Here is a 27356-nt window from a genome sequence, read left to right on the forward strand (position 1 = left end):
GAAATCTTTCAGAATAGAATATACGCACAGTTTTATAAATGAGGCCCCTGGACCATCTGCTGGACCGACTCAACTCCTGATTCTCTGATGATCTGGACTCTGATACTCAGCTGGTCTGAACTTGATCCAGGACTGTGGTGTTACTCTGACAGTCCTGGACCAGGTTTAGTCTGGACTCTGGTGTATCGCAGTTGCATCTGAACTCTGCTTCATCTACATGTGATATGATTCTTTACTGTGTGAAATCAATATGTATCTGAATGATTTGGGGGCTGGCAGGTTGTGTGATTGTTAGATTTATATATTTTTACTGGAGTGAAACATTTTGTAACCCTAATAAACTGATCAGAAAACTCTCTCATAACAACTTATTCAACGACAGTTTATATTCATATTTGTTACAGCTGCTCGCTCTTAGTCAATGAGTCAATTAGTTTCTTTAGTTTGTTTCATCCTTTTTCATGCTGAATGATTAATTTCCAAGAAACATATCAGAACATTTCTGGTAAACACACAATTTAAAGTGAGAGCTTTTGCATTATTCTTTGTGGTGGAAATCAGTTTTATAGATCTGTTAATTAAATCAACTAATCAAGTCAAGAAAATGTAGCTCAGCGTAAATTATTTCAGGAAGACCTAACAATTAATCAGTTCTCTCCCTAAATCGAATCAGCGCTGGAGGCATTCACCTTCCCAATAAGCCAATCAGAATCAGCCACAGATTCCATAGGCCAATCACAACATCACAACACTGCTTTGAATCTGCTTCTCTCCCTGTGCTATCAGCTGTCATTTCGGTAAAGGCGTTCATCCCTCCTCCTCCCCTTCCACCTCCCGTCATGGTGATTCTCCGGCTGTAGCTCCGGTGCCTCCTTCGGTCTGGTCTTCCGGCCCTTCTCCGCCACCACCGGTGTCTGGGTTCCATCGGGGGGTTATATCATGGTTCCCTACCCCTATATTAAATGTATTAATATAACAATGGAGTTCAATCTCCAATACTCTCTACAGCTATGGTCATGTACATTAAACCTTTTGCATAAATGCAAACAAGTCTCTCCTGATTTAAATCATGAGTGTTAAATTACTTTAATCAAGGACAGCCCTTATAATTGTATTCTGTATTTCTTTATTCACCGTCAATCATTGATGATGATTGACAGCAGCTTCCACTCATGACCACATTAATTAATGCCTACAAATCATTAAAAGGTCTAGCACTAACTATAAACCCATCATGGAATACTTCTGTAGTTCTTTACATATTTAAGAATCATTAAGAAGTATCTGAACCCTTCATGCCTTTAAAACTTTATTAAGTTAAGACTTTGAGGTTGATTCATCACCTTATTGGTGGTTTGAAGTTAATTGAACATTAAATCATAGTTAAAAAATTACATTTTAAACTGGAGTTTTAACATCATGAGAACCAACGCTGATGTTAATTAATTAATTTCTACAGTAAAGAAGAAGGGATAACATGAGAGACTCGTTGGTCTTATTAGGAGCACAGTTATATATTTATACCTTAATTACAGTGCCTTGCGAAAGTATTCGGCCCCCTTGAACTTTTCGACCTTTTGCCACATTTCAGGCCTCAAACATAAAGATATAAAACTGTAATTTTTTGTGAAGAATCAACAACAAGTGGGACACAATCATGAAGTGGAACGAAATTTATTGGATATTTCAAACCTTTTAAACAAATAAAAAACTGAAATATTTGCGAAAATTATTCAGCCCCCTTAAGTTAATACTTTGTAGCGCCACCTTTTGCTGCGATTACAGCTGTAAGTCGCTTGGGGTATGTCTCTATCAGTTTTGCACATCGAGAGACTGACATTTTTGCCCATTCCTCCTTGCAAAACAGCTCGAGCTCCGTGAGGTTGGATGGAGAGCGTTTGTGAACAGCAGTTTTCAGTTCTTTCCACAGATTCTCGATTGGATTCAGGTCTGGACTTTGACTTGGCCATTCTAACACCTGGATATGTTTATTTGTGAACCATTCCATTGTAGATTTTGCTTTATGTTTTGGATCATTGTCTTGTTGGAAGACAAATCTCCGTCCCAGTCTCAGGTCTTTTGCAGACTCCATCAGGTTTTCTTCCAGAATGGTCCTGTATTTGGCTCCATCCATCTTCCCATCAATTTTAACCATCTTCCCTGTCCCTGCTGAAGAAAAGCAGGCCCAAACCATGATGCTGCCACCACCATGTTTGACAGTGGGGATGGTGTGTTCAGGGTGATGAGCTGTGTTGCTTTTACGCCAAACATAACGTTTTGCATTGTTGCCAAAAAGTTCGATTTTGGTTTCATCTGACCACAGCACCTTCTTCCACATGTTTGGTGTGTCTCCCAGGTGGCTTTTGGCAAACTTTAAACGACACTTTTATGGATATCTTTAAGAAATGGCTTTCTTCTTGCCACTCTTCCATAAAGGCCAGATTTGTGCAGTATACGACTGATTGTTGTCCTATGGACAGAGTCTCCCACCTCAGCTGTAGATCTCTGCAGTTCATCCAGAGTGATCATGGGCCTCTTGGCTGCATCTCTGATCAGTCTTCTCATTGTATGAGCTGAAAGTTTAGAGGGACGGCCGGGTCTTCGTAGATTTGTATTGGTCTGATACTCCTTCCATTTCAATATTATCGCTTGCACAGTGCTCCTTGGGATGTTTAAAGCTTGGGAAATCTTTTTGTATCCAAATCCGGCTTTAAACTTCTCCACAACAGTATCTCGGACCTGCCTGGTGTGTTCCTTGTTCTTCATGATGCTCTCTGCGCTTTACACGGACCTCTGAGACTATCACAGAGCAGGTGCATTTATACGGAGACTTGATTACACACAGTTGGATTCTATTTATCATCATTAGTCATTTAGGTCAACATTGGATCATTCAGAGATCCTCACTGAACTTCTGGAGAGAGTTTGCTGCACTGAAAGTAAAGGGGCTGAATAATTTTGCACGCCCACTTTTTCAGTTTTTTATTTGTTAAAAAAGTTTGAAATAGCCAATGAATTTCGTTCCACTTCATAATTGGGACCCACTTGTTGTTGATTCTTCACAAAAAATTACAGTTTTATATCTTTATGTTTGAGGCCTGAAATGTGGCAAAAGGTCGAAACGTTCAAGGGGGCCGAATACTTTCGCAAGGCACTGTATATTCTCTAATGAAAAGAGGAAATATAAACTATGAAACACTGAATGAGCTGATTTTAACTTGTTGGGAGATTCTTCAACATTTTTCCCTTGCAGTATGACTGGGACAAGAGGTTATAAAAACCCTGTTCACCCAACAACAGTAATCAGCTGCTTATATTAAATATAATTTATGTATGAAAGTCTTTACAACCAGTCAGCTACCAGGAATTAAATGAGAGTCCAGACTTAAAGTGGTCCCCCTGTCTGGTCTCTGGTATCAACCAGCAGATTGTCTGATATAAAAGATGAAAGTGATGATGAACATATCAGAACATGTGTCTGTGCTGCAGCTTTATAAAGTCTGGATTCAGATGATCAAACTTCTAACTCCATCTCTGGACTTTAGTTATCAGCTTTATTTCAATGATCAGTTTCAATTGTTTTAGAGCTGAGTTGAGTTCATTTACTGCTGTTGCTGCACAATAATCCAATCCACTTTATTTATATATATATATATATATATATATATATATATATATATATATATATATAGCACGATTTTAACAAACACAAGGTTTCCAAAGTGCTGCACAAAAAGATAAAACAGAATAAATAGATAACACAATAAAAGCACAGAGGTATCCAATATAAAGATAAATGCAATAAAAATTTAAATAAAATTAAATAAGTAAACAACAATTAAAATAAGCAAGTATACACATAAGATCAACACTCTACCTGGTGTTAAAAGCCAAAGAAAAGAGGTGGGTTTTAAGAAGAGTTTTAAAATTAGACAGAGAGGAGCCCTGTCTAATGTGCAGAGGCAGTCCGTTCCAAAGTTTTGGAGCTGCAACGGCAAACGCTCGATCCCCTCTGAGCTGGAGCCTGGCTTTAGGCTCCATCAGGAGCAGCTGGTCAGCTGACCTGAGAGATCAGCTAGGAGTGTAGGGGTGCAGCAGCTCAGAGAGGTAAGGTGGGGCAAGGCCATTCAAGGCTTTAAAAACAAATAAAAGAATTTTATTTATTTATCTGCTATTTATTTATTTATTTTATTAATCCTGCAATGGACAGGTGTAATAAAGTAGATATGGTCATATTCAGAGAACGCTGACTGGTAGCTGACATCAACAGTGGGATTTAAAAGCCAACGCTGCCCCCTAGAGGCTGAACTCTGGACCTTCATCTCCAGGTCCAGGAGGACTTCTGGTGGTCTTCATTCTTAAGTCTCCATGTGGACTCAGTACAGTTATTAGGGCTGCACGATATGAGGAAAATATGCAATAACGTTGAATAACTTGATAACAATATAACTTGAGATAAATAAACAGACAATAAAATGTTCTCAGTTCTGCTACTTTCAGTATTCTGCTAAAATGCAACAAATTGCTTGTTGAATGTTTGAAATTGTGTTGCAGCCTTTTGCGATGTGTTGATTGTGCCAGTTGATATCGCCATGACGATAAAAAACAATATATTGTGCAGCACCTCCTCCCCCAAAGAGGTTTTAGCCAGTGCCAAAGAAAAATCAACAGTGCCAAAGCATCTGATTTTCAGCAGTGAGCCTCCCTCTCATCCACAGCCACTATATTTTACACACACAACAGGCACTGATTTGACTGGATCGAAACGCTCCCCTGTGAAGCTAGTGCTAATGGGATCTCTGTTTGGAGAGTGGGGATGTACCGGACTCTCCAGGTGATCATGCTGCCCCGGCACAGCAAGAAGCTGCTGCTGACCGCTGCTGAGCAGCCTTCGGAGCTCCGACTGCCGTCTGTCCGTGCGGCAGGCTGATGGCATCTGTATTGGATTGAGACAGTTTCATAACTGGTTAAAAACGTATCGTATTTGCGTTAAACAGTCGTCTACTTCTGTGATTTGGTACAGTTACTTTTAACACCTTGTGTGAGCGGTACGGGAGTAGGCTACGGATGAAAAACAGTTTTGTCACTTTATCAGCATCAGGAGGCGTCATCTTCCCGCTGCAGAGATACTCTGCTGTAACTACAGCAGTTAGGTAAAACTGTGTTTTTCACTATGATGGTTAAACATTGCAATTACATTCACATGCATGCCGAGTCCGACAGTAGTGGTTGTCCATTACAGTACTCTATATTCAAAATGACAACAATTTATTAATCAACAGAATGTAGGCTAGGCCTGTCTCAAAGTAGGAAACATTACACATCATAACATTTTGTATTCATTACGCCATTGTATTATTGTACAAATTAGCTACAAAAGTAATCACAGTTAGGATCACTTTTAAATTTTCTTAGGAGCCAAACGTGCTCCAAAAAAAGGTTACCATGAAGCCTGATTCATGGTGGTTGCTATGGAGACGATACACAGTGTTGAGTTCTGTTGACAGCTGAGTTGAGTTCCGTTGCTCTGATTGGATGTAGGTCTATCCAATGAATGCAGAGGCATTTTTTTTCCTGGTTCGGTTGGAACACGCCCCATAATCACAGCCCAATGGAGCGGTTTCAGACTCACATTCTGACTAGAATCTGAGTATGACCACGTCAGGCTAAGGTCAAGATATTTAAAAAAATAAATCAACTGTATTTTACTGTAACACTGAAGACACATTCAAAATAAATTATTTAACGGTTACAAAAATAAAACCAGAAAAAATGATAAAATATAGAGTATACATTATTAAATCAACCTGCCATATGTGTAGTAATAACAATAACTGAACTTTTCTTTCTTAAATATTATTTAAATATATAAAATCCAGCATGTAGAAAGTGTTAGAGACTCTGTGTGTGTGTGTGTGTGTGTGTGTGTGTGTGTGTGTGTGTGTGTGTGTGTGTGTGTGTGTGTGTGTGTACGTGTCTGTGTGTGTGTATGTGTGTGCGTGTGTGTGTGTGTATGTGTGTGTGTGTGTGTATGTGTGTGTGTGTGTGTGTGTGTGTGTGTGTGTGTACGGTTCTTTGTGTGTTTCTGTGTCTCTGTGTGTGTGTGTATGCGTGTGTGTGTGTGTGTGTCTGTGTGTACGTGTCTGTGTGTGTGTATATGTGCGCGTGTGTGTGTGTATGCGTGTGTGTGTGTGTGTGTGTGTGTGTATGTGTCTGTGTGTGTGTTTCTGTGTCTCTGTGTGTGTGTGTATGTGTGTGTTTTCTGTGTGTCTGTGTGTGTGTGTGTGCGTGTGTGTGTGTGTGTGTGTGTGTCTGTGTGTATGTGTGTTCGTGTGTGTGTTTCTGTGTCTCTGTGTGTGTGTATGTTGTGTGTGTGTGTGTGTGTGTCTGTGTATGCGCGTTCGTGTGACATATTTCTTATTTTATACGTGTATGAAATTATTGTTGAAGTTGATTAATAGTCACTGACATACTAGCAGCTGGATTAAACAGGGTTAAAATGCTGACAGCTAACGTTAAACAGTGTAAAGTGTGACTGTGTTTCACTGTGGAGGATTCCAACAGCGGGACCTAACAGTCTGCGCAGCAACACAGACGGTGCGTTCACTTAAAACACGTAGCCTCGTGGTGCATTCACAGTAATTGTAAAATACCCTTTTCCCATCTGGTGGTTGTTTTTGTTGTTCAACAGCACTTTACTGGTAAAATAAGTTATTTTTTTATAGTTATTACATTATTATTAAATCTTTAATTTTGACCATGTGGCCTTAACAATAAACAAGTTCCTGACTGTTGTTTAGTACCCTTCTTTTCTTTTTTCTTCTTTTGTTTACAGTAAATAAATAATAAACAAATACAAATCTTAACACGCCAACTTATTGGGACTTTATCTTATTCACTGTACCCCCCAGAGTTAGACTAGTCCATACATACCCTTCTCATCTCTTATTGGGACTTTATCTTATTCACTGTACCCCCAGAGTTAGACTAGTCCATACAGACCCTTCTCATCTCTTATTGGGACTTTATCTTATTCACTGTAACCCCCAGAGTTAGACTAGTCCATACATACCCTTCTCATCTCTTATTGGGACTTTATCTTATTCACTGTAACCCCCAGAGTTAGACTAGTCCATACATACCCTTGGCGTTATTTTGTCTCTTATTCAGAGCAGTAGGCTAGTTGGAACCAGTAACCTGCAGGTTCTGTGCTAGGCTAAGCTACCGGTGGAACCGTCAGACAGCGTTACAACACATACGGACACGAGAAGGGTATGTATGGACTAGTCTAACTCTGGAGGTTACAGTGAATAAGATAAAGTCCCAATAAGAGATGAGAAGGGTCTGTATGGACTAGTCTAACTCTGGGGGTTACAGTGAATAAGATAAAGTCCCAATAAGAGATGAGAAGGGTATGTATGGACTAGTCTAACTCTGGGGGTTACAGTGAATAAGATAAAGTCCCAATAAGAGATGAGAAGGGTATGTATGGACTAGTCTAACTCTGGGGGTTACAGTGAATAAGATAAAGTCCCAATAAGAGATGAGAAGGGTATGTATGGACTAGTCTAACTCTGGGGTTACAGTGAATAAGATAAAGTCCCAATAAGAGATGAGAAGGGTATGTATGGACTAGTCTAACTCTGGGGGTACAGTGAATAAGATAAAGTCCCAATAAGAGATGAGAAGGGTCTGTATGGACTAGTCTAACTCTGGGGAGTACAGTGAATAAGATACAGTGCCTTGCAAAGTATTCGGCCCCTTGAACTTTTCGACCTTTTGCCACATTTCAGGCCTCAAACATAAAGATATAAAACTGTAATTTTTTGTGAAGAATCAACAACAAGTGGGACACAATCATGAAGTGGAACGAAATTTATTGGATATTTCAAACCTTTTAAACAAATAAAAACTGAAATATTGGGCGTGCAAAATTATTCAGCCCCTTAAGTTAATACTTTGTAGCGCCACCTTTTGCTGCGATTACAGCTGTAAGTCGCTTGGGGTATGTCTCTATCAGTTTTGCACATCGAGACTGACATTTTTGCCCATTCCTCCTTGCAAAACAGCGGTTGAGCTCAGTGAGGTTGGATGGAGAGCGTTTGTGAACAGCAGTTTTCAGTTCTTTCCACAGATTCTCGATTGGATTCAGGTCTGGACTTTGACTTGGCCATTCTAACACCTGGATATGTTTATTTGTGAACCATTCCATTGTAGATTTTGCTTTATGTTTTGGATCATTGTCTTGTTGGAAGACAAATCTCCGTCCCAGTCTCAGGTCTTTTGCAGACTCCATCAGGTTTTCTTCCAGAATGGTCCTGTATTTGGCTCCATCCATCTTCCCATCAATTTTAACCATCTTCCCTGTCCCTGCTGAAGAAAAGCAGGCCCAAACCATGATGCTGCCACCACCATGTTTGACAGTGGGGATGGTGTGTTCAGGGTGATGAGCGGCGTGTTGCTTTTACGCCAAACATAACGTTTTGCATTGTTGCCAAAAAGTTCGATTTTGGTTTCATCTGACCACAGCACCTTCTTCCACATGTTTGGTGTGTCTCCCAGGTGTCTCCCAGGTTTAAACGACACTTTTTATGGATATCTTTAAGAAATGGCTTTCTTCTTGCCACTCTTCCATAAAGGCCAGATTTGTGCAGTATACGACTGATTGTTGTCCTATGGACAGAGTCTCCCACCTCAGCTGTAGATCTCTGCAGTTCATCCAGAGTGATCATGGGCCTCTTGGCTGCATCTCTGATCAGTCTTCTCATTGTATGAGCTGAAAGTTTAGAGGGCGACGGGTGTTCGTTAGATTTGTAGTGGTCTGACACTCCTTCCATTTCAATATTATCGCTTGCACAGTGCTCCTTGGGATGTTTAAAAGCTTGGGAAATCTTTTGTATCCAAATCCGGCTTTAAACTTCTCCACAACAGTATCTCGGACCTGCCTGGTGTGTTCCTTGTTCTTCATGATGCTCTCTGCGCTTTACACGGACCTCTGAGACTATCACAGAGCAGGTGCATTAATACGGAGACTTGATTACACACAGCTGGATTCTATTTATCATCATTAGTCATTTAGGTCAACATTGGATCATTCAGAGATCCTCACTGAACTTCTGGAGAGAGTTTGCTGCACTGAAAGTAAAGGGGCTGAATAATTTTGCCGCCCACTTTTTTCAGTTTTTTATTTGTTAAAAAAGTTTGAAATAGCCAATGAATTTCGTTCCACTTCATAATTGGGACCCACTTGTTGTTGATTCTTCACAAAAATTACAGTTTTATATCTTTATGTTTGAGGCCTGAAATGGGCAAAAGGTCGAAACGTTCAAGGGGGCCGAATACTTTTCGCAAGGCACTGTAAAGTCCCAATAAGAGATGAGAAGGGTCTGTATGGACTAGTCTAACTCTGGGGGTTACAGTGAATAAGATAAAGTCCCAATAAGAGATGAGAAGGGTATGAATGGACTAGTCTAACTCTGGGGGTACAGTGAATAAGATAAAGTCCCAATAAGAGATGAGAAGGGTCTGTATGGACTAGTCTAACTCTGGGGGTACAGTGAATAAGATACAGTGCCTTGCGAAAGTATTCGCCCCCTTGAACTTTTCGACCTTTTGCCACATTTCAGGCCTCAAACATAAAGATATAAAACTGTAATTTTTTGTGAAGAATCAACAACAAGTGGGACACAATCATGAAGTGGAAAACGAAATTTATTGGATATTTCAAACCTTTTAAACAAATAAAAAACTGAAATATTGGCGTGCAAAATTATTCAGCCCCCTTAAGTTAATACTTTGTAGCGCCACCTTTTGCTGCGATTACAGCTGTAAGTCGCTTGGGGTATGTCTCTATCAGTTTTGCACATCGAGAACTGACATTTTTGCCCATTCCTCCTTGCAAAACGCGCTCGAGCTCAGTTAGGTTGGATGGAGGCGTTGTGAACAGCAGTTTTCAGTTCTTTCCACAGATTCTCGATTGGATTCAGGTCTGGACTTTGACTTGGCCATTCTAACACCTGGATATGTTTATTTGTGAACCATTCCATTGTAGATTTTGCTTTATGTTTTGGATCATTGTCTTGTTGGAAGACAAATCTCCGTCCCAGTCTCAGGTCTTTTGCAGACTCCATCAGGTTTTCTTCCAGAATGGTCCTGTATTTGGCTCCATCCATCTTCCCATCAATTTTAACCATCTTCCCTGTCCCTGCTGAAGAAAAGCAGGCCCAAACCATGATGCTGCCACCACCATGTTTGACAGTGGGGATGGTGTGTTCAGGGTGATGAGGGTGTTGCTTCTTCGCCAAACATAACGCTTTTGCATTGTTGCCAAAAAGTTCGATTTTGGTTTCATCTGACCACAGCACCTTCTTCCACATGTTTGGTGTGTCTCCCAGGTGTCTCCCAGGTTTAAACGACACTTTTTATGGATATCTTTAAGAAATGGCTTTCTTCTTGCCACTCTTCCATAAAGGCCAGATTTGTGCAGTATACGACTGATTGTTGTCCTATGGACAGAGTCTCCCACCTCAGCTGTAGATCTCTGCAGTTCATCCAGAGTGATCATGGGCCTCTTGGCTGCATCTCTGATCAGTCTTCTCATTGTATGAGCTGAAAGTTTAGAGGGACGGCCGGGTCTTCGTAGATTTGTAGTGGTCTGACACTCCTTCCATTTCAATATTATCGCTTGCACAGTGCTCCTTGGGATGTTTAAAGCTTGGGAAATCTTTTTGTATCCAAATCCGGCTATAAACTTCTCCACAACAGTATCTCGGACCTGCCTGGTGTGTTCCTTGTTGTTCATGATGCTCTCTGCGCTTTACACGGACCTCTGAGACTATCACAGAGCAGGTGCATTAATACGGAGACTTGATTACACACAGCTGGATTCTATTTATCATCATTAGTCATTTAGGTCAACATTGGATCATTCAGAGATCCTCACTGAACTTCTGGAGAGAGTTTGCTGCACTGAAAGTAAAGGGGCTGAATAATTTTGCACGCCCACTTTTTCAGTTTTTATTTGTTAAAAAGTTTGAAATAGCCAATGAATTTCGTTCCACTTCATAATTGGGACCCACTTGTTGTTGATTCTTCACAAAAAATTACAGTTTTATATCTTTATGTTTGAGGCCTGAAATGTGGCAAAAGGTCGAAGGCGTTCAAGGGGCCAATACTTTCGCAAGGCACTGTAAAGTCCCAATAAGAGATGAGAAGGGTCTGTATGGACTAGTCTAACTCTGGGGGTTACAGTGAATAAGATAAAGTCCCAATAAGAGATGAGAAGGGTATGAATGGACTAGTCTAACTCTGGGGTTACAGTGAATAAGATAAAGTCCCAATAAGTCGCGTGTTCCTTTAAAGTCAAGTTCATAAAGTCACTTTCTTTGCATTCATTTGATTCCCAATCAAGATACACTGGTAAGAATTGCTTTCCATTGTTAATATGTACTTAAAAACAGTTCTGAAATGCAAAATAATAGAATTTTAATCATGTGATAAAACATGCGATTAATCGAGATTAACTATAGAAATTCAACGATTAATTGCGATTAAAAAACAATTAATGGTTTGACATCCCTAATGTTTATATGTCATTTTGACATGAATACATCTAAATAAATGACATTTTGATGTTTGAAAGTCTCGAGGTTTGGACATAAATGCAGATATAAATGTAATTTAAAAAAAAAAATAATAATAATTATTGATTTTCAAATATTCTGGAGCCTATTTTGCCGCCAGTACTGCCGACGTTGTCTTTGCTGTAATCAGGTCAGTATATATTTATGTTTATGGGAAACATCCATGTGTCCAGACAAGGCTAGCAGCAGCAGCGCCGCGTCAGACACCTTTCTGGTGGGGAAAGAGATAGAAAACGCCACGCTCACGCCACGCAGCCAGTGTGCAGAAGGCCTAACCCTCTCGCTCACCAGGGTAAACTCCAAAATAGCAGCCGGGGGTTTGAGTATCCCCTCCTAGTGCTTCACATCCTGGGTAAGTCCGGAGAAGAAAAGAGTCCAACCCTTTTCCTTTAGAAATACAACTAGTTAAAGCAACTACAAGTACAAGTTTGAAGTCCCATATCAGTCTTCTGTACGGTCCAAAATGCACAAGCAAGTTTATTTCAAGAAATGTTGCATAATGTGTTAATGAGTTCAGGCAAGGCTTTTCACAATAAAAGACTCCTTCATGAAACAGAAAAGGTGAGTTTTGAACATAAAGAGGTGAGATATGAGCTCACAACCTCCAGAGAGTGAAGTAGTTATTTAACCAGCTGAGCTGTCAGAAGTTTTGGAGTCCAAAATATTCTTCTAATTGGTCCAAAAGGCACAAGTCAGTACTTACCCTGCCACTATTAGGCTCCTTAATGCTCAGGCACCTTACAGAGTAAACTTGGACTAAATGCACCTTATTGAAATGCACTTTATAGACTGCACCAGACACTTTATGGGAAGTTGCAATAGCACAAGGTCTTTACAGCTTTTTCCTGGTAGGAATGATTGTCTATGTGATTGACCTTTATGTACTGTATGTTGCTGTATATGTATTGCCTTTTTTAAAAACCTGATTATCACCAAGACAAATTCCAATCAACTATGTTGACATGGCAATAAAGTATTGAACTTAAACTTGAATTTTAAAAAGCAAATTTTTAAAGTTCAGACCGATTTTTAACCTGCTGAAGATAGAAACATATTGTTCCATTTTAATAAGTTCAGGGAAGGCTTTCACAATAAAAGACTCATCATGAAACAGAAAAGGTGAGATTTGAACTCACAACCTTCTGAGTTTGGAGCCAGCTGAGCTGTCAGGACTTTTAAAGTGAAGCAATATTTGAATGCATGTATGAAGTCAGAGAGTTACTCCCTATCTTTGGGCTTTAAGATGTTTAAAGGGGCAACAGAATCAAAAATCAAACTGTAAAATTTGTTTCTCTGCAGGTTGATGAAGGTGAAATTTATTTGTGTTGATCAGCAACATGTTAAAAAATGAATCATCGATCTTCAGATTAGAGTGATCTGGTACCAGGTACACTAATTAAGATTTATTTATTTGATTAGGACAATGCACATTAATCAACATTTCTGTAAATGCACCAGTGTTAGCCAGTCAGCTAATTTCCAACTGTAGTTTTAGTCACATGCATGTCTTTATGGTGGGAAGAAACCAGATCACCCAGAGGAAACCCAAGCAAGCACGGGGAGAACATGCAAACTCCACAAAGAAAGGGCTGTGAGAACCTGGGTTCTAACCCAGAACCTTCTTGCTGTGAGGAAGGAGTGCTAACCACTGAGCCACTGTTCTGCCATAATTACTACTGTTGTTTGTGCACATGCACCAAAACAACAGTTCAGAGTATTCGGACATCATGCTGATGTTTTAGGAACAGTTGATTCAGTGTTTAGCCCACTACGTTTTAAGAAAATAAATTGGAACAAAAAGACTGCAGCTGGAACTGAACCTGTGACTTTAAAGTCTTGCTGCATGCTATGTAACCATTTAGCTACCAAGGTACTCAAGTTTTCTGTCACATTCAGGGATTCACCAAAAAGATTTATGTTTTAATTTAGGTTCAAATTAAGAGAGTTGTTCCACATCTGTGGGCTTCACAGCAGGTTTCAGGTTATTTAACAGATAAATACATCTTTTACAATATATTAACTATAATTATTGGTTATTTCTTAGGATATTTCTTAAGAGGTTTTAAGATGTTTCAAGAGATTTTAAGGGGCGACAGAAGGACAAGATGAACTGTAAACTCTGTGTCTCTGCACTACACTGTTCACTGCACGTGCAATTTGCAACGTGTCCTATGACCGTATACAACACCCAATTTTATCTAGAATTCAATTGTGCTGATCAGCAGCAGATGGTCCAGTGGGGAAAGACGCTGACCATCAACCAGGAGACGGGGGTTCAAACCCTAAGGTATGCCACACAGGAGTGTTTGGGATGAATGAATGTCATTAACTTACGAATTTCTGAATTTCCACTTGTGTATTTTCCAATTTACGACAGCGACTTCAAAGTGCAAATTCACAACTACTACTTCAACGTGCAAATTTACGACATTGATTTCAACGTTCGCATTTACATTTAAAAAATATTTAGTTATCACTTAAAATGTGTTTCCTGTCTGCAGGCTGTTCAGCTGAAAATATTAAAGTGTTAATAGTAGGAGACAGTTTTATGTATTTCTGTCAACTTTGAGTGAAGTGAGCTTTGCCTCCTGGCTCACCCCTCTTTATCATCACAATGATGCAGTGAAGTAAATGTTACTCGCAAATCTATGAAGTCAGAGAGTTGCTCCATATTTGTGGGCTTTAGGATGTTTTAGGGGTTTAAAAATGTTGTAAGAGGATTTAAGGGGCGACAGAAGGACAAGACAAACTGTAAACTATGTTTCTCTGCAGGTAGATGAAGGTGAAGTTTATTTTTGTTAATCAGCAGCAGATGGTCCAGTGAGGAAGGATGCTGACCATCAACCAGGAGATGCAGGTACAAACTCCGCCTAAGGTACGCCACACAGGAGTGATTGGGATGAATGTGTTCAATTTCGCGATTCAAATTTTCAACATTTCAAAAAAGTGTTAAATTATTTAAAAGTTAACATATGTTATGTTATATTATATTATGTATATAGAGTATAGAACAAACTACAACTTATGTTGTGTGATCTTCAACAGAGTAATAGTAGGGATGAATATTAAATAATGTACCTGACGATGATCAGGGTGGATGGGACAAGATATTAAGCAGCAGTGTAAGCGGTTCAGGATCAGTACCTCTAAATCTGAGGCCATGGTTGTGTACAACATAGTGAAGGCCCCTGCACCAGGTGGTTTGCATGACTACACTCGGCGTCGAGAGGTGCACCGGACAATACTGAAGCTGGTTCCTCCCAGTCTGTTTTCAGTTGCATCCGGTGTTCAAAATTAACTTTTTTGTCCACCTTAAAATGGCGACTGAATTTACAAATTTTACCAGCCCCTCAATAGATAACTATTGGTGTTTAAGGCAAGTGCGTAATACACACTTGGGCTGTATACCAACCGCCCAAGGTGTCTAGGGCCCCTCTTCAGGTGCCGAGGGCAACAGAAGCTCCACTCACCACTGAATTAACGCTACTGCCCCAAGTAGGATGAAAAATGGAAATCTGCATCATCTCCCAGGACCAGTGAGGGAAAGAGAAGTGGGGGCTGTGAATTCCCAGATACTTTCTTCTAGCAGTGTGTTGACAGCTGTTTTCACCCCTGGTGTTGGTGCTGGCACATCCTATATTTAGTGTTAAATCACTTTTGGTTTATCGAGGGGACTTTGATACTAAGGGAGGGGCAGATGTGATAGGTAGGCTTGTGGCCTATTTATGCCACCATCTAGCTCCTCACCCTCAGGGAAAGCTCCACCCTCTGCCTCTACATTAACAGGAACACACCTGGAGATCATTGTCTCTTTTAGAGCTTATATATAGGGAGTTCTCTTCATGCATTGTGGTCTAGTGTTGCTAGGGAGCAGGTAATTCTCCTAGAAGGCATTTTAAGATGTATGTAGACTTCATGACCTGTTTTTTTCACTACAGCTAACTACAGAGAAAGTGTAAGGGCCATTTTGGTTCATATTTTTGTTTTTTGTTGCTTTCAACCTCCTGCAATTTGAGGCTAGCCCAGAAATCTATACCAACTTAGCGGCAACAAATGTAATTTGCAGCCAGGGTCAGTCTAGCAACTCTCCGTTGGCTTGCGAAATGGAAAAACCAAACTCTGGTCAGGCCAATCACATCGTGTATAGAGTGGGTGGGCGGGGCTTAACATAATGACGGCAGAGTTTTGATGGTTCCGCGTGAATTCCCCGCTACTTGAAAACAAAGAAGATGGCTGCTGCTGCTGGAGAACAGAGGTCTTTGGAAGACTTGGAGTTCATCTTTTCTTTGAGAAGAGAACAAAGAACGGCACTGAAGTCATTCTTAAAAAAGGAAGATGTGTTGGGAGTTTAAAGTTTAATCTATCAGCTAGCGTTGCTCTGATTGGTTGGAGAGCTATCCTATTGGTGCAGAGGGAATTTGAAAGACAACCGTTTATCCCGCCCCTCGGACTGAGCCCTGCCAATGGGGAGTTCCCAGACCCAACACCTGGATGTGGGTCTGGCTGATCAGGTTAACTTGAGGCAGTAGTTTGCTGACATCGATATCAACTTGCGAATTTACATTTAAAAAATATGTTGTCATGCCTTTAAAGGGGTGATAGAATGATTATATAGGGTATTTCACACTGTTCCTTATGGTCTCCTAATGGGGTATGTAACATTGGTTGGGCTGAAAATGGCCTGGTTGATATTTTATTGGCCCTTATGCATCCCTGTGTTTTGGCCCTATTTGTAACAAGAGCTTTTTTTCCAAATATGGTATGCTCATGAATATTTAAATGAGCTGCGCGCTGATAGGTTGAGCCTTAGCCCCGTACACACACGTAGAGACACGCGCTGATTGGTTGAGCGAATCCCCAATACACACACATTAGAGACGCGACAGAATCTCATATTCCAGACACTGCAATGTTTCATTACCAAATTCACTTCTGAGACTTTTTTATGCGAGAAATCAACTATTTAAAGCTGGATGGCTAATTGCAAATTTGGTAAAACTGTGTGTCGGAGTTGAGCGGCCGGTGTTGCTGCCTCGCTGCCCGGCCTGCCTTCCTCTACAGACCCCGGCCTGCTGTGAGCTCGATTGAGCTCCGTTAGGCTGGCAGCCCACAGCACTCCATACCCGCGCAAAGTCACCGTTTGGGCTAATTATTCCTGTCTGCAGGCTGTTCAGCTGAAATTACTCTTTAATTTAAGGGATCCTTTCCATAATGTTGTCAGACACTTAGAATAATAATCTGAGTCTGTCAGCGGAAAAAACTAAACTATTAGTGGACGCTAACTTCGATGACAATCAACTGGAGGATATTTATTAGATTTTATGTGGACATATGAAACAGACAGAAAATTTCAGCTTTTATAAGGAATTTATTTCAATATTTCAATATTTGAATTTAATTAATAACTAATTATTTCATTATACAACATGTCGACCCATAAGCCTTCTGTGTGTGTGTGTGTGTTTGTGTGCGTGTGTGTGTGTGTTTGCATGTGTGCGCATTTGTGTGTATGTGTGTGTCTGTGTGTCTGTAAGTGTGTGTGTGTGTTTGCTTGTGCGCATGTGTGTGAGTGTTTGTGTGTGTCAAAGGCTAATAAATATTCAGATATAAGTTAATAAAGTGTTTCTGTCAGTGCTCAGAAAGAAAAGACGACCTCAGGTAACCCTGGTGTGTGTGTGTGTGTGTGTGTGTGTGTGTGTGTGTGTGTGTGTGTGTGTGTGTGTGTGTGTGTGTGTGTGTGTGTGTGTGTGTGTGTGTGTCTGTGTGTGTGTGTGTGTGTGTGTGTGTGTGTGATGATATTCGGTAATGATTATGTTTATTATAATAATTATTTGATTTATTCACATGACCCTGATATTCAGTCTTGAAAAACCCAGTGTGGGAGCAGCAGCGGCCATTTTAGATCCACCTTTAGAGCGGTCATTTTAGCTCCTCCTTCAGTCCCAGGATATGTGTTGGATCTCCCAAAGCATTGTGGGTAAGAACCAGTAAGGACATGTCCCGCCCCCACTTGAACCGTTTGCGCAACATGTCTGATTTCCTGTTCAGGAGCAGATAATCATGGGTACTGTACTTCAAGAATAACAGACCCACAGCTACGGATTGTAGCTAGATCTTTAACTGGGACTTGTGGGTAATGTAGTCTTTCTGTGCTGTAGATATGCTGTTGGTGGTGTGATCCTTCTCTGGAGCTTGGAACTGTGGGTAATGTAGTCCACAGCCTTTTGCTTATAAAAATGAAAGGTTCAGTGTCAGTTCCACCTCCTTGTTGCTGCTGAGCAAAAACTGCCCATGCAACAGATGACTGTGGATGCTGAAGTCCAGATGAGGAGGTTTTGGGGTATTGTGGTCCAAACAGTGAGGCATTGTGGGCATTGTAGTCCATTAAATGGGGGTTTGGAGTGTTGCAGTCTGTGCAGAATGGGATTGTTGGTGTTGTAGTCCAGACAGAAAGGGAGTTTGGGGTGTTGTAGTCCAGTAAGAAGGAGTTCAGGGTGTTGTACTCCAGGCAGAAGGGTGTTTAGGGCGTTGTAGTCCAGACCAAAGTGAGTTTAGGGCATTGTAGTCCAGTCAGAAGGGAGTTTAGGGCGTTGTAGTCCAGACAGAAGGGAGTTTAGGTCATTGTAGTCCAGACAGAAGGGAGATTAGGGTGTTGTAGTCCAGACAGAAAGGAGTTTAGGGTGTTGTAGTCCAGACAGAAGGGAGATTAGGGCGTTGTAGTCTAGACAGAAAGGAGTTTAGGGTATTGTAGTCCAGACAGAAGGGGATTGGGGGAGATGAAGAACAGCAGAGCCCCCTCTAGGGTGTTGTGGTGCGGGCAGAGGGGGATTGTGGGTATTGTAGTCTAGTGTTTGATACTTTAAGCCCTGAATAGACTGTGTGTTTGAGCCCCATCGTTTTATTTACAGTCACACAAGTCTTTATGTACACTACACACAAACACACGCACACACACTCAAGCACACACACACCATTTTCACATCACGTAAATAAATAAATAAATAGATAAATAAATAAATAAATAGGATATTATAAATACTTCAATACCAACTGAACTCTACAGTCCTGATTCATTATTCACTGATCAATCATCAAAACATCTTTCTTAGTTCGACAGCATCCGTCCAATCACCACGTTGCTCGTCTTCACCCCGTAGAAAGAAAAATAAGAAACCGTCAGGTCACGACGGCAGTCTCCATGGAGACGGCACCCGTCGTTGGCAGTGCGTCCAATCAGAGCCTGTCGCGAGCGGGAACCCAGATGTACGGGCCACTCTGCTCCTCTATGACGGCTTTGACCAGATGGTAGACCTCCTCGAAGCTGTCGCCATGCACGATGGCTGCACACACACACACACACACACACACACACACACACACACACACAGACACACACAGTTAACACCAAACTGAAACTATAAAGTTTGTCTCGTAGCTACATGAAGTTTGCTTTGGTTTTTACCCGTGAAACACTCGAGGAAGTCTTGTTCCAGTTTGATGGCTCGGTCCAGAGCTTTCCTCGCCTGATCCTCCGACAGACGCTTATTCAGATCCCTGCACACACACACACACACACACACACACACACACACACACACACACACACACACGCACACACACACACACACACACACACGCACACACACACAGCGTGAACTTTTATATTTGTTGCTGATAACATAAGTCATTTATCAGAGAGTACTTATTTCATGACCTCAGTCAGTGTGTTTACATGCCTAGCAGGAAACAGTAGTCCTGTACAATAAAACCTCTGACAATGTGAAAGCTCAAACCATCTACTCATTAGATAGACAAGGAAACCACAAACACACCTGCAATATTTGCAAAGGAATAAAAAAACAAATCAACTAAACCAGTCTTGACCTATTGGACACAAAAATACAACCAGATCTCATATATTGTGCAGTAATTGGTGTAAGAGCCATTTTCATGTATCGTGTGTGTAGGTCACAAGTTGCCCACTAGGTGTCACTATTTTACTTTGGGTATTTAGGAAGGAACCTGTTGCCAGGTAACTTGTATGTTGTTAGTTTGAGGAGCACAAATAGTGATGTGTATGAACTGATGAAGTGTTTATGGAGCATGATGGACACAGGTGGATTCTAGAAACTTTTTGAAAATGGGTCAAATGTGACCCCCAAGGAGAACAGGTGGGTTAAAATGTGTGTGAATGCAATTTAACTCTCCTGATTTTACCCTGGGTAAGGGGTTTACATGGTATTTGGGATACCCAAATATAATCAGGTTTTTAAACTGTCAGCTCACTGACTTACAGGATGTTCTCCAGGGATCGTGGTCGGATGAAGATGGCGATGGGTTGAAGCTGAGCGGCCTGCAGCCTCCTCACAGCATTGGCCGACACGTCCAGGATGCAGTGCTTCCCCTGGTGACACACACACAGAAACACGGTTACCACAGTAACTGTAACTAGGGATGCACCGAATCCAGATTTTTGGGGTTCAGCCGAATACCGAATCCACTGGTTAAGATTCTGCTGAATCAGAAACCGAATACCGAATCCTACTCCCATCCTCAGTCCATGGTCAACACAAGTTTTTAGCTGTGACTGTCCTTCCTTTGCCGTACCTGAAGTTGCTGCATTTTGGCTGCTCCTTCTTGCACAACTCGTATTCTTTCCGATGTTTCAGACCAAATGTTGTAACAGCGGCCATGTTGTGTATAGTTTAGGGTCCTCGCCACCAAGAGACAAATCAGCATTGCAAATTAAACATGTAGCTGGCCTTGAATGGCCTTCTTTTGACTGAAAGTACTGCCAAACAACACATGTTCTGCTCACCAGTTCCATGTCCACTTACTCACAGCCTACTGCATTGAACGCTCCACCTACGTAAACAGCTTCCCGTAATCAACGGCGCCGTCATTATGGCGACCAGCTTGGCTCACCTAGTGCAAGCCGTATGGTTCGGTACGCTGGGAACAAATTCTACGGGCAGAAACCCAACCCCGTCAAAAAGCCCAATATTCTGCCGGATCAGAAGCCAAATCCTGAATTCGGTGCATCCCTAACTGTAACACCGTATTAGATTAGATTAGATTTAACTTTATTGTCATTGTGCAGAGTACAAGTACAAAGACAACGAAATGCAGTTTGCATCCAACCAGAAGTGCAGAAAAGTGCAATGTGATATATAAAGTATAGACAGGTGGTGCGTAGGTAGGACAAGAAATATATTGCAATGATATAAGAGCAGAATAAATATGACTGTGTACTATGAACAACATGTACAGATATGTGCAATGTAGCAGCAGTGACATTATACTAGTAATGCAGTGCAATAACAGAATATATAATGAGAAAAACTACTGAATGAACCATATGGACAGATATGTACAGTATGTCCAGCTATGTGCAGTGTGGTAACATTATAAGAGTAGTAGAATAAGTGTATTTTCAGGATGACTAGTATGAAGAGCAGTAGCTATGTATAGGTGTGATTACAGTATGTGTATGTATATCCCGTCCCCACGGTCACAGCGAGCCTCACCTGCTCGGCCACCTGTCGGACGCTCTGCACCGACGTCCCGTACAGGTGGTTGTTGTACTGCCCCGCCTCGATGAAGCGGTGCGACTGGATGTCCCGCTCCATCTGTTCCCGTGACGACACAAAGTGGTAGTCCCGCCCGTCGGCCTCGTAGTCCCTCTGAGGGCGAGTCGTGTCTGTGCAGAGAGAGAGAGAGCGACGTCACTTCCTGTTTGCATGTGTCATGTTTTCTGTGTTAACGAGACTTACGAGGCACGCAGGAGCCGAACTTGTCCGGGAAGTCAGACAGCAGGTCGTCGTTGACTCGGTCTTTGGTCGGTCCCAGGATGATGACAGGACGAGCGTAGTCCACTGTGGACAGAGACACAGGAAACTTTATTTACACCTGTCTTTAGGCCTCCTGCACACTGGCTGCATGGCGTGAGCGTGGCGTGAGCGTGGCGTGAGCGTGGCGTGAGCGTGGCGTGTCAGCTGCGTGTCAGCTGTGTGGTGTTTTCTATGTCTTTCCCCACCAGAAAGGTGTCTGACGCGGCGCTGCTGCTGCTAGCCTTGTCTGGACACATGGATGTTTCCCATAAACCTAAATATATACTGATCTGATTACAGCAAAACAACGTTGGCAGTGTTGACGGCAGAATAGAATATTTCCTTCTGGATTGACAGGTGACATATTCGAAAATCAATAATTATTTATTATTATTTTTTAAATTACATTTATATATCTGCATTTATGTCAAACCCTCGAGACTTTCAAACATCACCATGTCATTTATTAATATGTATTCGTGTCTAAATGACATATAAACATCTTTTCCTATCTATGTTGCCTGGAAACTCTTCCAACACGCTGGCGTGTGTTGTGAACGATAGGCGTCGGTTCTATTTCTAGCATGCACGCGTTTTCTGAGACGTGCGTGTCACGCCGGCAGTGCGCACGCTCTAACCTGTTACCATGGGAGCCCAAATAAAAACGGACACTCTACGCAGCCGACACGCTCACGCCACGCAGCCAGGGTGCAGGATACAACCCGTTCTCTCTCCCAACTCGTCACATTCTGATTCTTGGTCAGTGGCAAAAACAATCCTTTAGTGTCAAATGTGTTTAACCCCAGCCACCATCTTTTCCTAAGTCTATGTCATGGTTTTTAAATTTGAAAGTCCTCCTCTTTGCTTTATTATTCCTGTGTCTAACTCTGCCACTCCCATCTGCCTGCCCTCCCATCACTTGATTCACTTCACCTGTTCATCCTCCCCACTCAGCTGTTCCCCATTCACTCAGTCATAGCCAGATTATCTCAGTGCTTTTGCCCTAGCTTTCCATTGTCTTGTTGTTTGACCTGTACCTAGTTTTTGACCCTGCCTGTTTATGCTTTTCGAAACTTCACCCCAACCTTAACCTTTTTGTACTCTTGCTTGACTGAAGTTTTTGAACTGTCCCATTATTATGCCGCATGTCAGTTAATGTACTTTTTTTTAAATGACGCCAAATCGGTTCTGACCAAGATCGTTAAAAGAGTGACTTCAAGAGGCCCGACCAAGCCAGGAGCGAATGACTTGAAAGCCCCCTGCGCCTGACTGAGACGCTAAAGGAGACTTTTTGCATCAGGAATAAATGACAAAGGCACTTGACCAAGGGTCGGTTTCTGACGCATTGGGAGTGAGAATGAGTTGCGATAAACAGAGACAAAACACAACCAAGGACAGATATATATATTTTCTGTTTTTAGTGATGGATGTGGTTTGTCATTAAAAGGTAACTTTTCATTTGGCTAGTAGTTTCCATATGAGACAGGCTTTTTCTGTAACACAAGCGCCATCTATTGGTGCTATTCTGCAGACTTTAGCGTACATTCTTACACACCATCACCAGTCTGCAGTAGCCTGTTTCATGGTAAGTCGCATATACTGAGCTCCACTGTTATAGTTAGGTAAATGTGTTCATTGTGATATTATGTTAGTAGGCATGTAGTATATCCACACGGGAGGTCTCTAATTTTATGTTAGAGACCATTTTTGTTTTGTTTCTTTTGTTTTAGCTTAAATGAAAAAGTCCACCACGTTGTGCTAGCTTGCTAGTCTGGTTGAGGCCTAGCTTGATAACCTAACATTTATGATACAACCGTGGCAACAGTAAACAGTATAATTTCGGTTTTCATTTAGCTAACTGGAGCTCTTTATAGTGACAAACGTGATTGTGAAAAACTATTCTGCTATTTACCAGGTACAGTTGTCTACTTTTGTGATTTCATACTGGTATTTTGTTAATGTCATGTGTAATACTGTTAACCAGTCTGCAGTAGCCTGTTTCATGCTAACTGGAGCTCTTTATAGCGACAAAAGTCATTTGTGAAACACTATTCTGCTATTTATAAGAATAAACGGCTAGCCAGCGAAAGGCAAAGGCTTTCTCTGTAACACCACACAACGCAGGAGAGAGTGTGCACAACCGCTACACTAACTTGTACGGATAATGAAATCAGTATGTTGGGATCATCGCCTCTCTTTGTAGCTGTGTGTCTCGATTGTGTTCGTTTTCCTTCTTTTAGGGTTGATTTGTGTACGTTTTGAGTGTCATTGTGGTAGTGTTTGTTCTTTCTTGGGTCGTTTTGTGTCTCATTTTCCGTCTTTGTGATTATGTTGTGTATCTTTTTAGTCATTTGGCGTCTCTTTGTGGTCAAGTTGAGTCTTGTTGTGTTTGTGTTGCATCGGTTTTAGGGGCCCCGGACATTTAGATCCTTGTAGTAAGCTCATTTGTAAGAGACAGATTGTGTAGTTTCCACTAAGGTCAAAGGTCAGTGTTTCCTTACCTTCAATCTGAGTGACGAGCTCATAGCTGTGAACGAACCCTTCTCGACCTGCGAGCAGAAAACACTCAGTTACAAACTGAACATGTTTTAATTCACTCACTCTTTCCTGTTTGTTAAGAGAACCGAAGTTGTACCTTTCCCCTTCATGCGTGACCACTCTTTCCTCTCCACTCTGAAACACAAAGACACCGTTTGTTCACATCAGGATGTATTAGGCCACAACCCCATCCTCCACCTTGCCCCCCCTCCCTCAATAGCATTTAAAGCTACAGACACAAAAATGGCACATCCTAAGGAAAGCTCATTGTGGGACTGGCTCTAGTGGCTGTAATTCTGCACCAAGGCTGAATTTCGGGAAAGAGACTTAAGATAGAGTATTAGGGGACCACTAAGGTCTATATAAAAGAGACTTCAGATACAGTATTAGGGGACCACTAAGGTCTATATAAAAGAGACTTCAGATACAGTATTAGGGGACCACTAAGGTCTATATAAAAGAGACTTCAGATACAGTATTAGGGGACCACTAAGGTCTATATAAAAGAGACTTCAGATACAGTATTAGGGGACCACTAAGGCCTATATAAAAGAGACTTCAGATACAATATTAGGGGACCTCTAAAGCCTATATAAAAGCATCCAAAAAGCAGGACCATTAAAGTTGTAATTTATGACAGATCTGTGCCTAATATAGAGGCCACCATGTGTATCTGAAAATGTTATAAAGTGACAGAAAGTTTAGAACACAGTCGAAGCTTTTAGCTCAAAGAAAAAAACACATTTGCAAAAAGAAACATTTAGTTCTTCTAAACTAAGACTTCTTTCAACTGAAACTGTGGAGGATCCAGTACATTAACCTGACGAACTCCTTAATTAACGTGAATGAATGAACGTGTTATATGAACCTGTGTTTGGACGGGATGTATCCCAGTTCCTCCATCTCGCCCTGCTGGTTCACCCGTCTGGCCTGCCACCACTCGTCGTCGCTGCTGTCCATCACATGAAGAACCTCGCCAAAGTTAAAGTCCAGAGCCTGTGAGAGGACGCCACAGTCCCACTGCTTATCGTAGTCAAACAGCGCCCTGAAACCAGACACCAGACGTTAAAAGCTGCTTATCGTAGTCAAACAGCCCCCTGAAATCAGAAAACTAATGTTAAAAACTGTTTATCGTAGGCATATTTCGCCCCCTCTATACTGTTTTAGGTGGACGACTTCAGGTGAGTCAGGGTACCTTTAGGTAGAAACTGTCTGTAGCTTGTCTGAGGGTTAGGGTTCAGGTGAGTCAGGTAACCTTAGGTAGAAACTGTCTGTGGTTTGTCTGAGCGTTAGGGTTCAGGTGAGTCAGGTAACCTGAGGTAGAAGCTGTCTGTGGTTTGTCTGAGCGTTAGGGTTCAGGTGAGTCAGGTTACCTTAGGTAGAAACTGTCTGTGGTTTGTCTGAGCGTTAGGGTTCAGGTGAGTCAGGTAACCTGAGGTAGAAGCTGTCTGTGGTTTGTCTGAGCGTTAGGGTTCAGGTGAGTCAGGTTACCTGAGGTAGAAGCTGTCTGTGGTTTGTCTGAGCGTTAGGGTTCAGGTGAGTCAGGGTACCTTAGGTAGAAACTGTCTGTGGTTTGTCTGAGCGTTAGGGTTCAGGTGAGTGGGGTTACCTTAGGTAGAAACTGTCTGTGGTTTGTCTGAGCATTAGGGTTCAGGTGAGTCAGGTTACCTTAGGTAGAAACTGTCTGTGGTTTGTCTGAGCGTTAGGGTTCAGGTGAGTCAGGGTACCTGAGGTAGAAGCTGTCTGTGGTTTGTCTGAGCGTTAGGGTTCAGGTGAGTCAGGGTACCTTAGGTAGAAACTGTCTGTGGTTTGTCTGAGCGTTAGGGTTCAGGTGAGTCAGGGTACCTTAGGTAGAAACTGTCTGTGGTTTGTCTGAGCGTTAGGGTTCAGGTGAGTCAGGGTACCTGAGGTAGAAGCTGTCTGTGGTTTGTCTGAGCGTTAGGGTTCAGGTGAGTCAGGGTACCTTAGGTAGAAACTGTCTGTGGTTTGTCTGAGCGTTAGGGTTCAGGTGAGTCAGGTTACCTGAGGTAGAAGCTGTCTGTGGTTTGTCTGAGCGTTAGGGTTCAGGTGAGTCAGGGTACCTTAGGTAGAAACTGTCTGTGGTTTGTCTGAGCGTTAGGGTTCAGGTGAGTCAGGGTACCTTAGGTAGAAACTGTCTGTGGTTTGTCTGAGCGTTAGGGTTCAGGTGAGTGAGGTTACCTGAGGTAGAAACTGTCTGTGGTTTGTCTGAGCGTTAGGGTTCAGGTGAGTGAGGTTACCTGAGGTAGAAGCTGTCTGTGGTTTGTCTGAGCGTTAGGGTTCAGGTGAGTCAGGGTACCTTAGGTAGAAACTGTCTGTGGTTTGTCTGAGCGTTAGGGTTCAGGTGAGTCAGGGTACCTTAGGTAGAAACTGTCTGTGGTTTGTCTGAGCGTTAGGGTTCAGGTGAGTGAGGTTACCTGAGGTAGAAGCTGCGGTTGGCTCTCAGACTTCCAGACGAGTTGTTCATCATCTGCTCTCTCAGGTCGTGGATCTTTGCTTCGAAGCGACTGTACTCTGCACACAACAACACAGCAACACATCAACATATCAACACAACAACACAACAACACAAAAACATCACAGATCAGACGCTGCTCACATTTATATAACTTAGAGCAATGTGACACAGTTTGATGTTTCAAACAACACTGTTACCTGCCAGAAACAAGGACTACAGGTAGGACTGTTAAGGCCCTGACACACCAACCCGATAATCGTCCGTCGGACAGTCTGGCGAGGTCAGTGACTCGAGTCTGTTCGGTGTGTTCCGTGCCGATGTCTGTCAGAGGGGCCATCGGCCTTCATTTTGGCCGATTTGACATGTTGAATCGGAGGCGGGCAGTCGGACTCAATGACCAATCTGATTGGTGGAGCGCTAACCCGGAAATGCCGAGTGGGATGAGCATGACAATGCCTCTCAAAATCTGACGAAAAATTTTAAACTGACCTTTGTTGATCTGAAATGAAGACAGATTCAACAACTGCACGGCCTATTTCTCACTTAAAATGTTTTCAGAAACATGTTTCTGTGAACTATCTTCGTAAAATATGAGATGGTCTTCCGAGCTGCCATTATGCTCCGTTGTAAAATCCGGGAGCAGATAGACCCACGTGACGCGTTTCGTCCAATCAGCTGCCGGTGTTCATTTTTGGGGCAACAATACAGATTAGTGTCGCCTGCTGTTATGGAGACGTATTACGTCTCGCGCATGCACAGAACGTACGCTTTGGTGTGTTCTGAGGCACTTTTGGACCTCGGGGAGGCTGTCAGTCCAACTGCCTTTTCTGCTGACCAAAAGATGAAACAATGCTGCAACTTCACCCCGAA

General features: G+C 42.0%; 1 protein-coding gene and 1 long non-coding RNA gene across 3 annotated transcripts in view; one reads left to right on the top strand and one right to left on the bottom strand.

Annotated features, from left to right (window-relative positions):
* On the top strand, positions 1 to 23147 carry LOC120573410. Its single transcript, XR_005641715.1, has 4 exons — positions 1 to 252; positions 1912 to 1917; positions 21514 to 21519; positions 23136 to 23147. It is a non-coding gene; the product is annotated as an uncharacterized LOC120573410 (long non-coding RNA).
* LOC120573391 (disks large homolog 4-like) overlaps positions 18523 to 27356 on the bottom strand; it is an 11607-nt gene continuing 2773 nt past the window's right edge. For both annotated transcript variants that reach the window (XM_039823104.1, XM_039823105.1), the window contains 9 exons: positions 26446 to 26542; positions 24879 to 25055; positions 24108 to 24145; positions 23974 to 24021; positions 21416 to 21517; positions 21170 to 21342; positions 19937 to 20046; positions 19105 to 19196; positions 18523 to 18982 (listed from right to left, as the gene is read on the bottom strand). In XM_039823104.1, the coding sequence (XP_039679038.1) occupies positions 18876 to 18982; positions 19105 to 19196; positions 19937 to 20046; positions 21170 to 21342; positions 21416 to 21517; positions 23974 to 24021; positions 24108 to 24145; positions 24879 to 25055; positions 26446 to 26542 (944 nt within the window). In that variant the 3' untranslated portion in view covers positions 18523 to 18875. The remainder of the gene's footprint in view (positions 18983 to 19104; positions 19197 to 19936; positions 20047 to 21169; positions 21343 to 21415; positions 21518 to 23973; positions 24022 to 24107; positions 24146 to 24878; positions 25056 to 26445; positions 26543 to 27356) is intronic.

Source organism: Perca fluviatilis, chromosome 14 (genome assembly GCF_010015445.1).
Source record: "Perca fluviatilis chromosome 14, GENO_Pfluv_1.0, whole genome shotgun sequence".
Taxonomy (NCBI): Eukaryota; Metazoa; Chordata; class Actinopteri; order Perciformes; family Percidae; genus Perca; species Perca fluviatilis.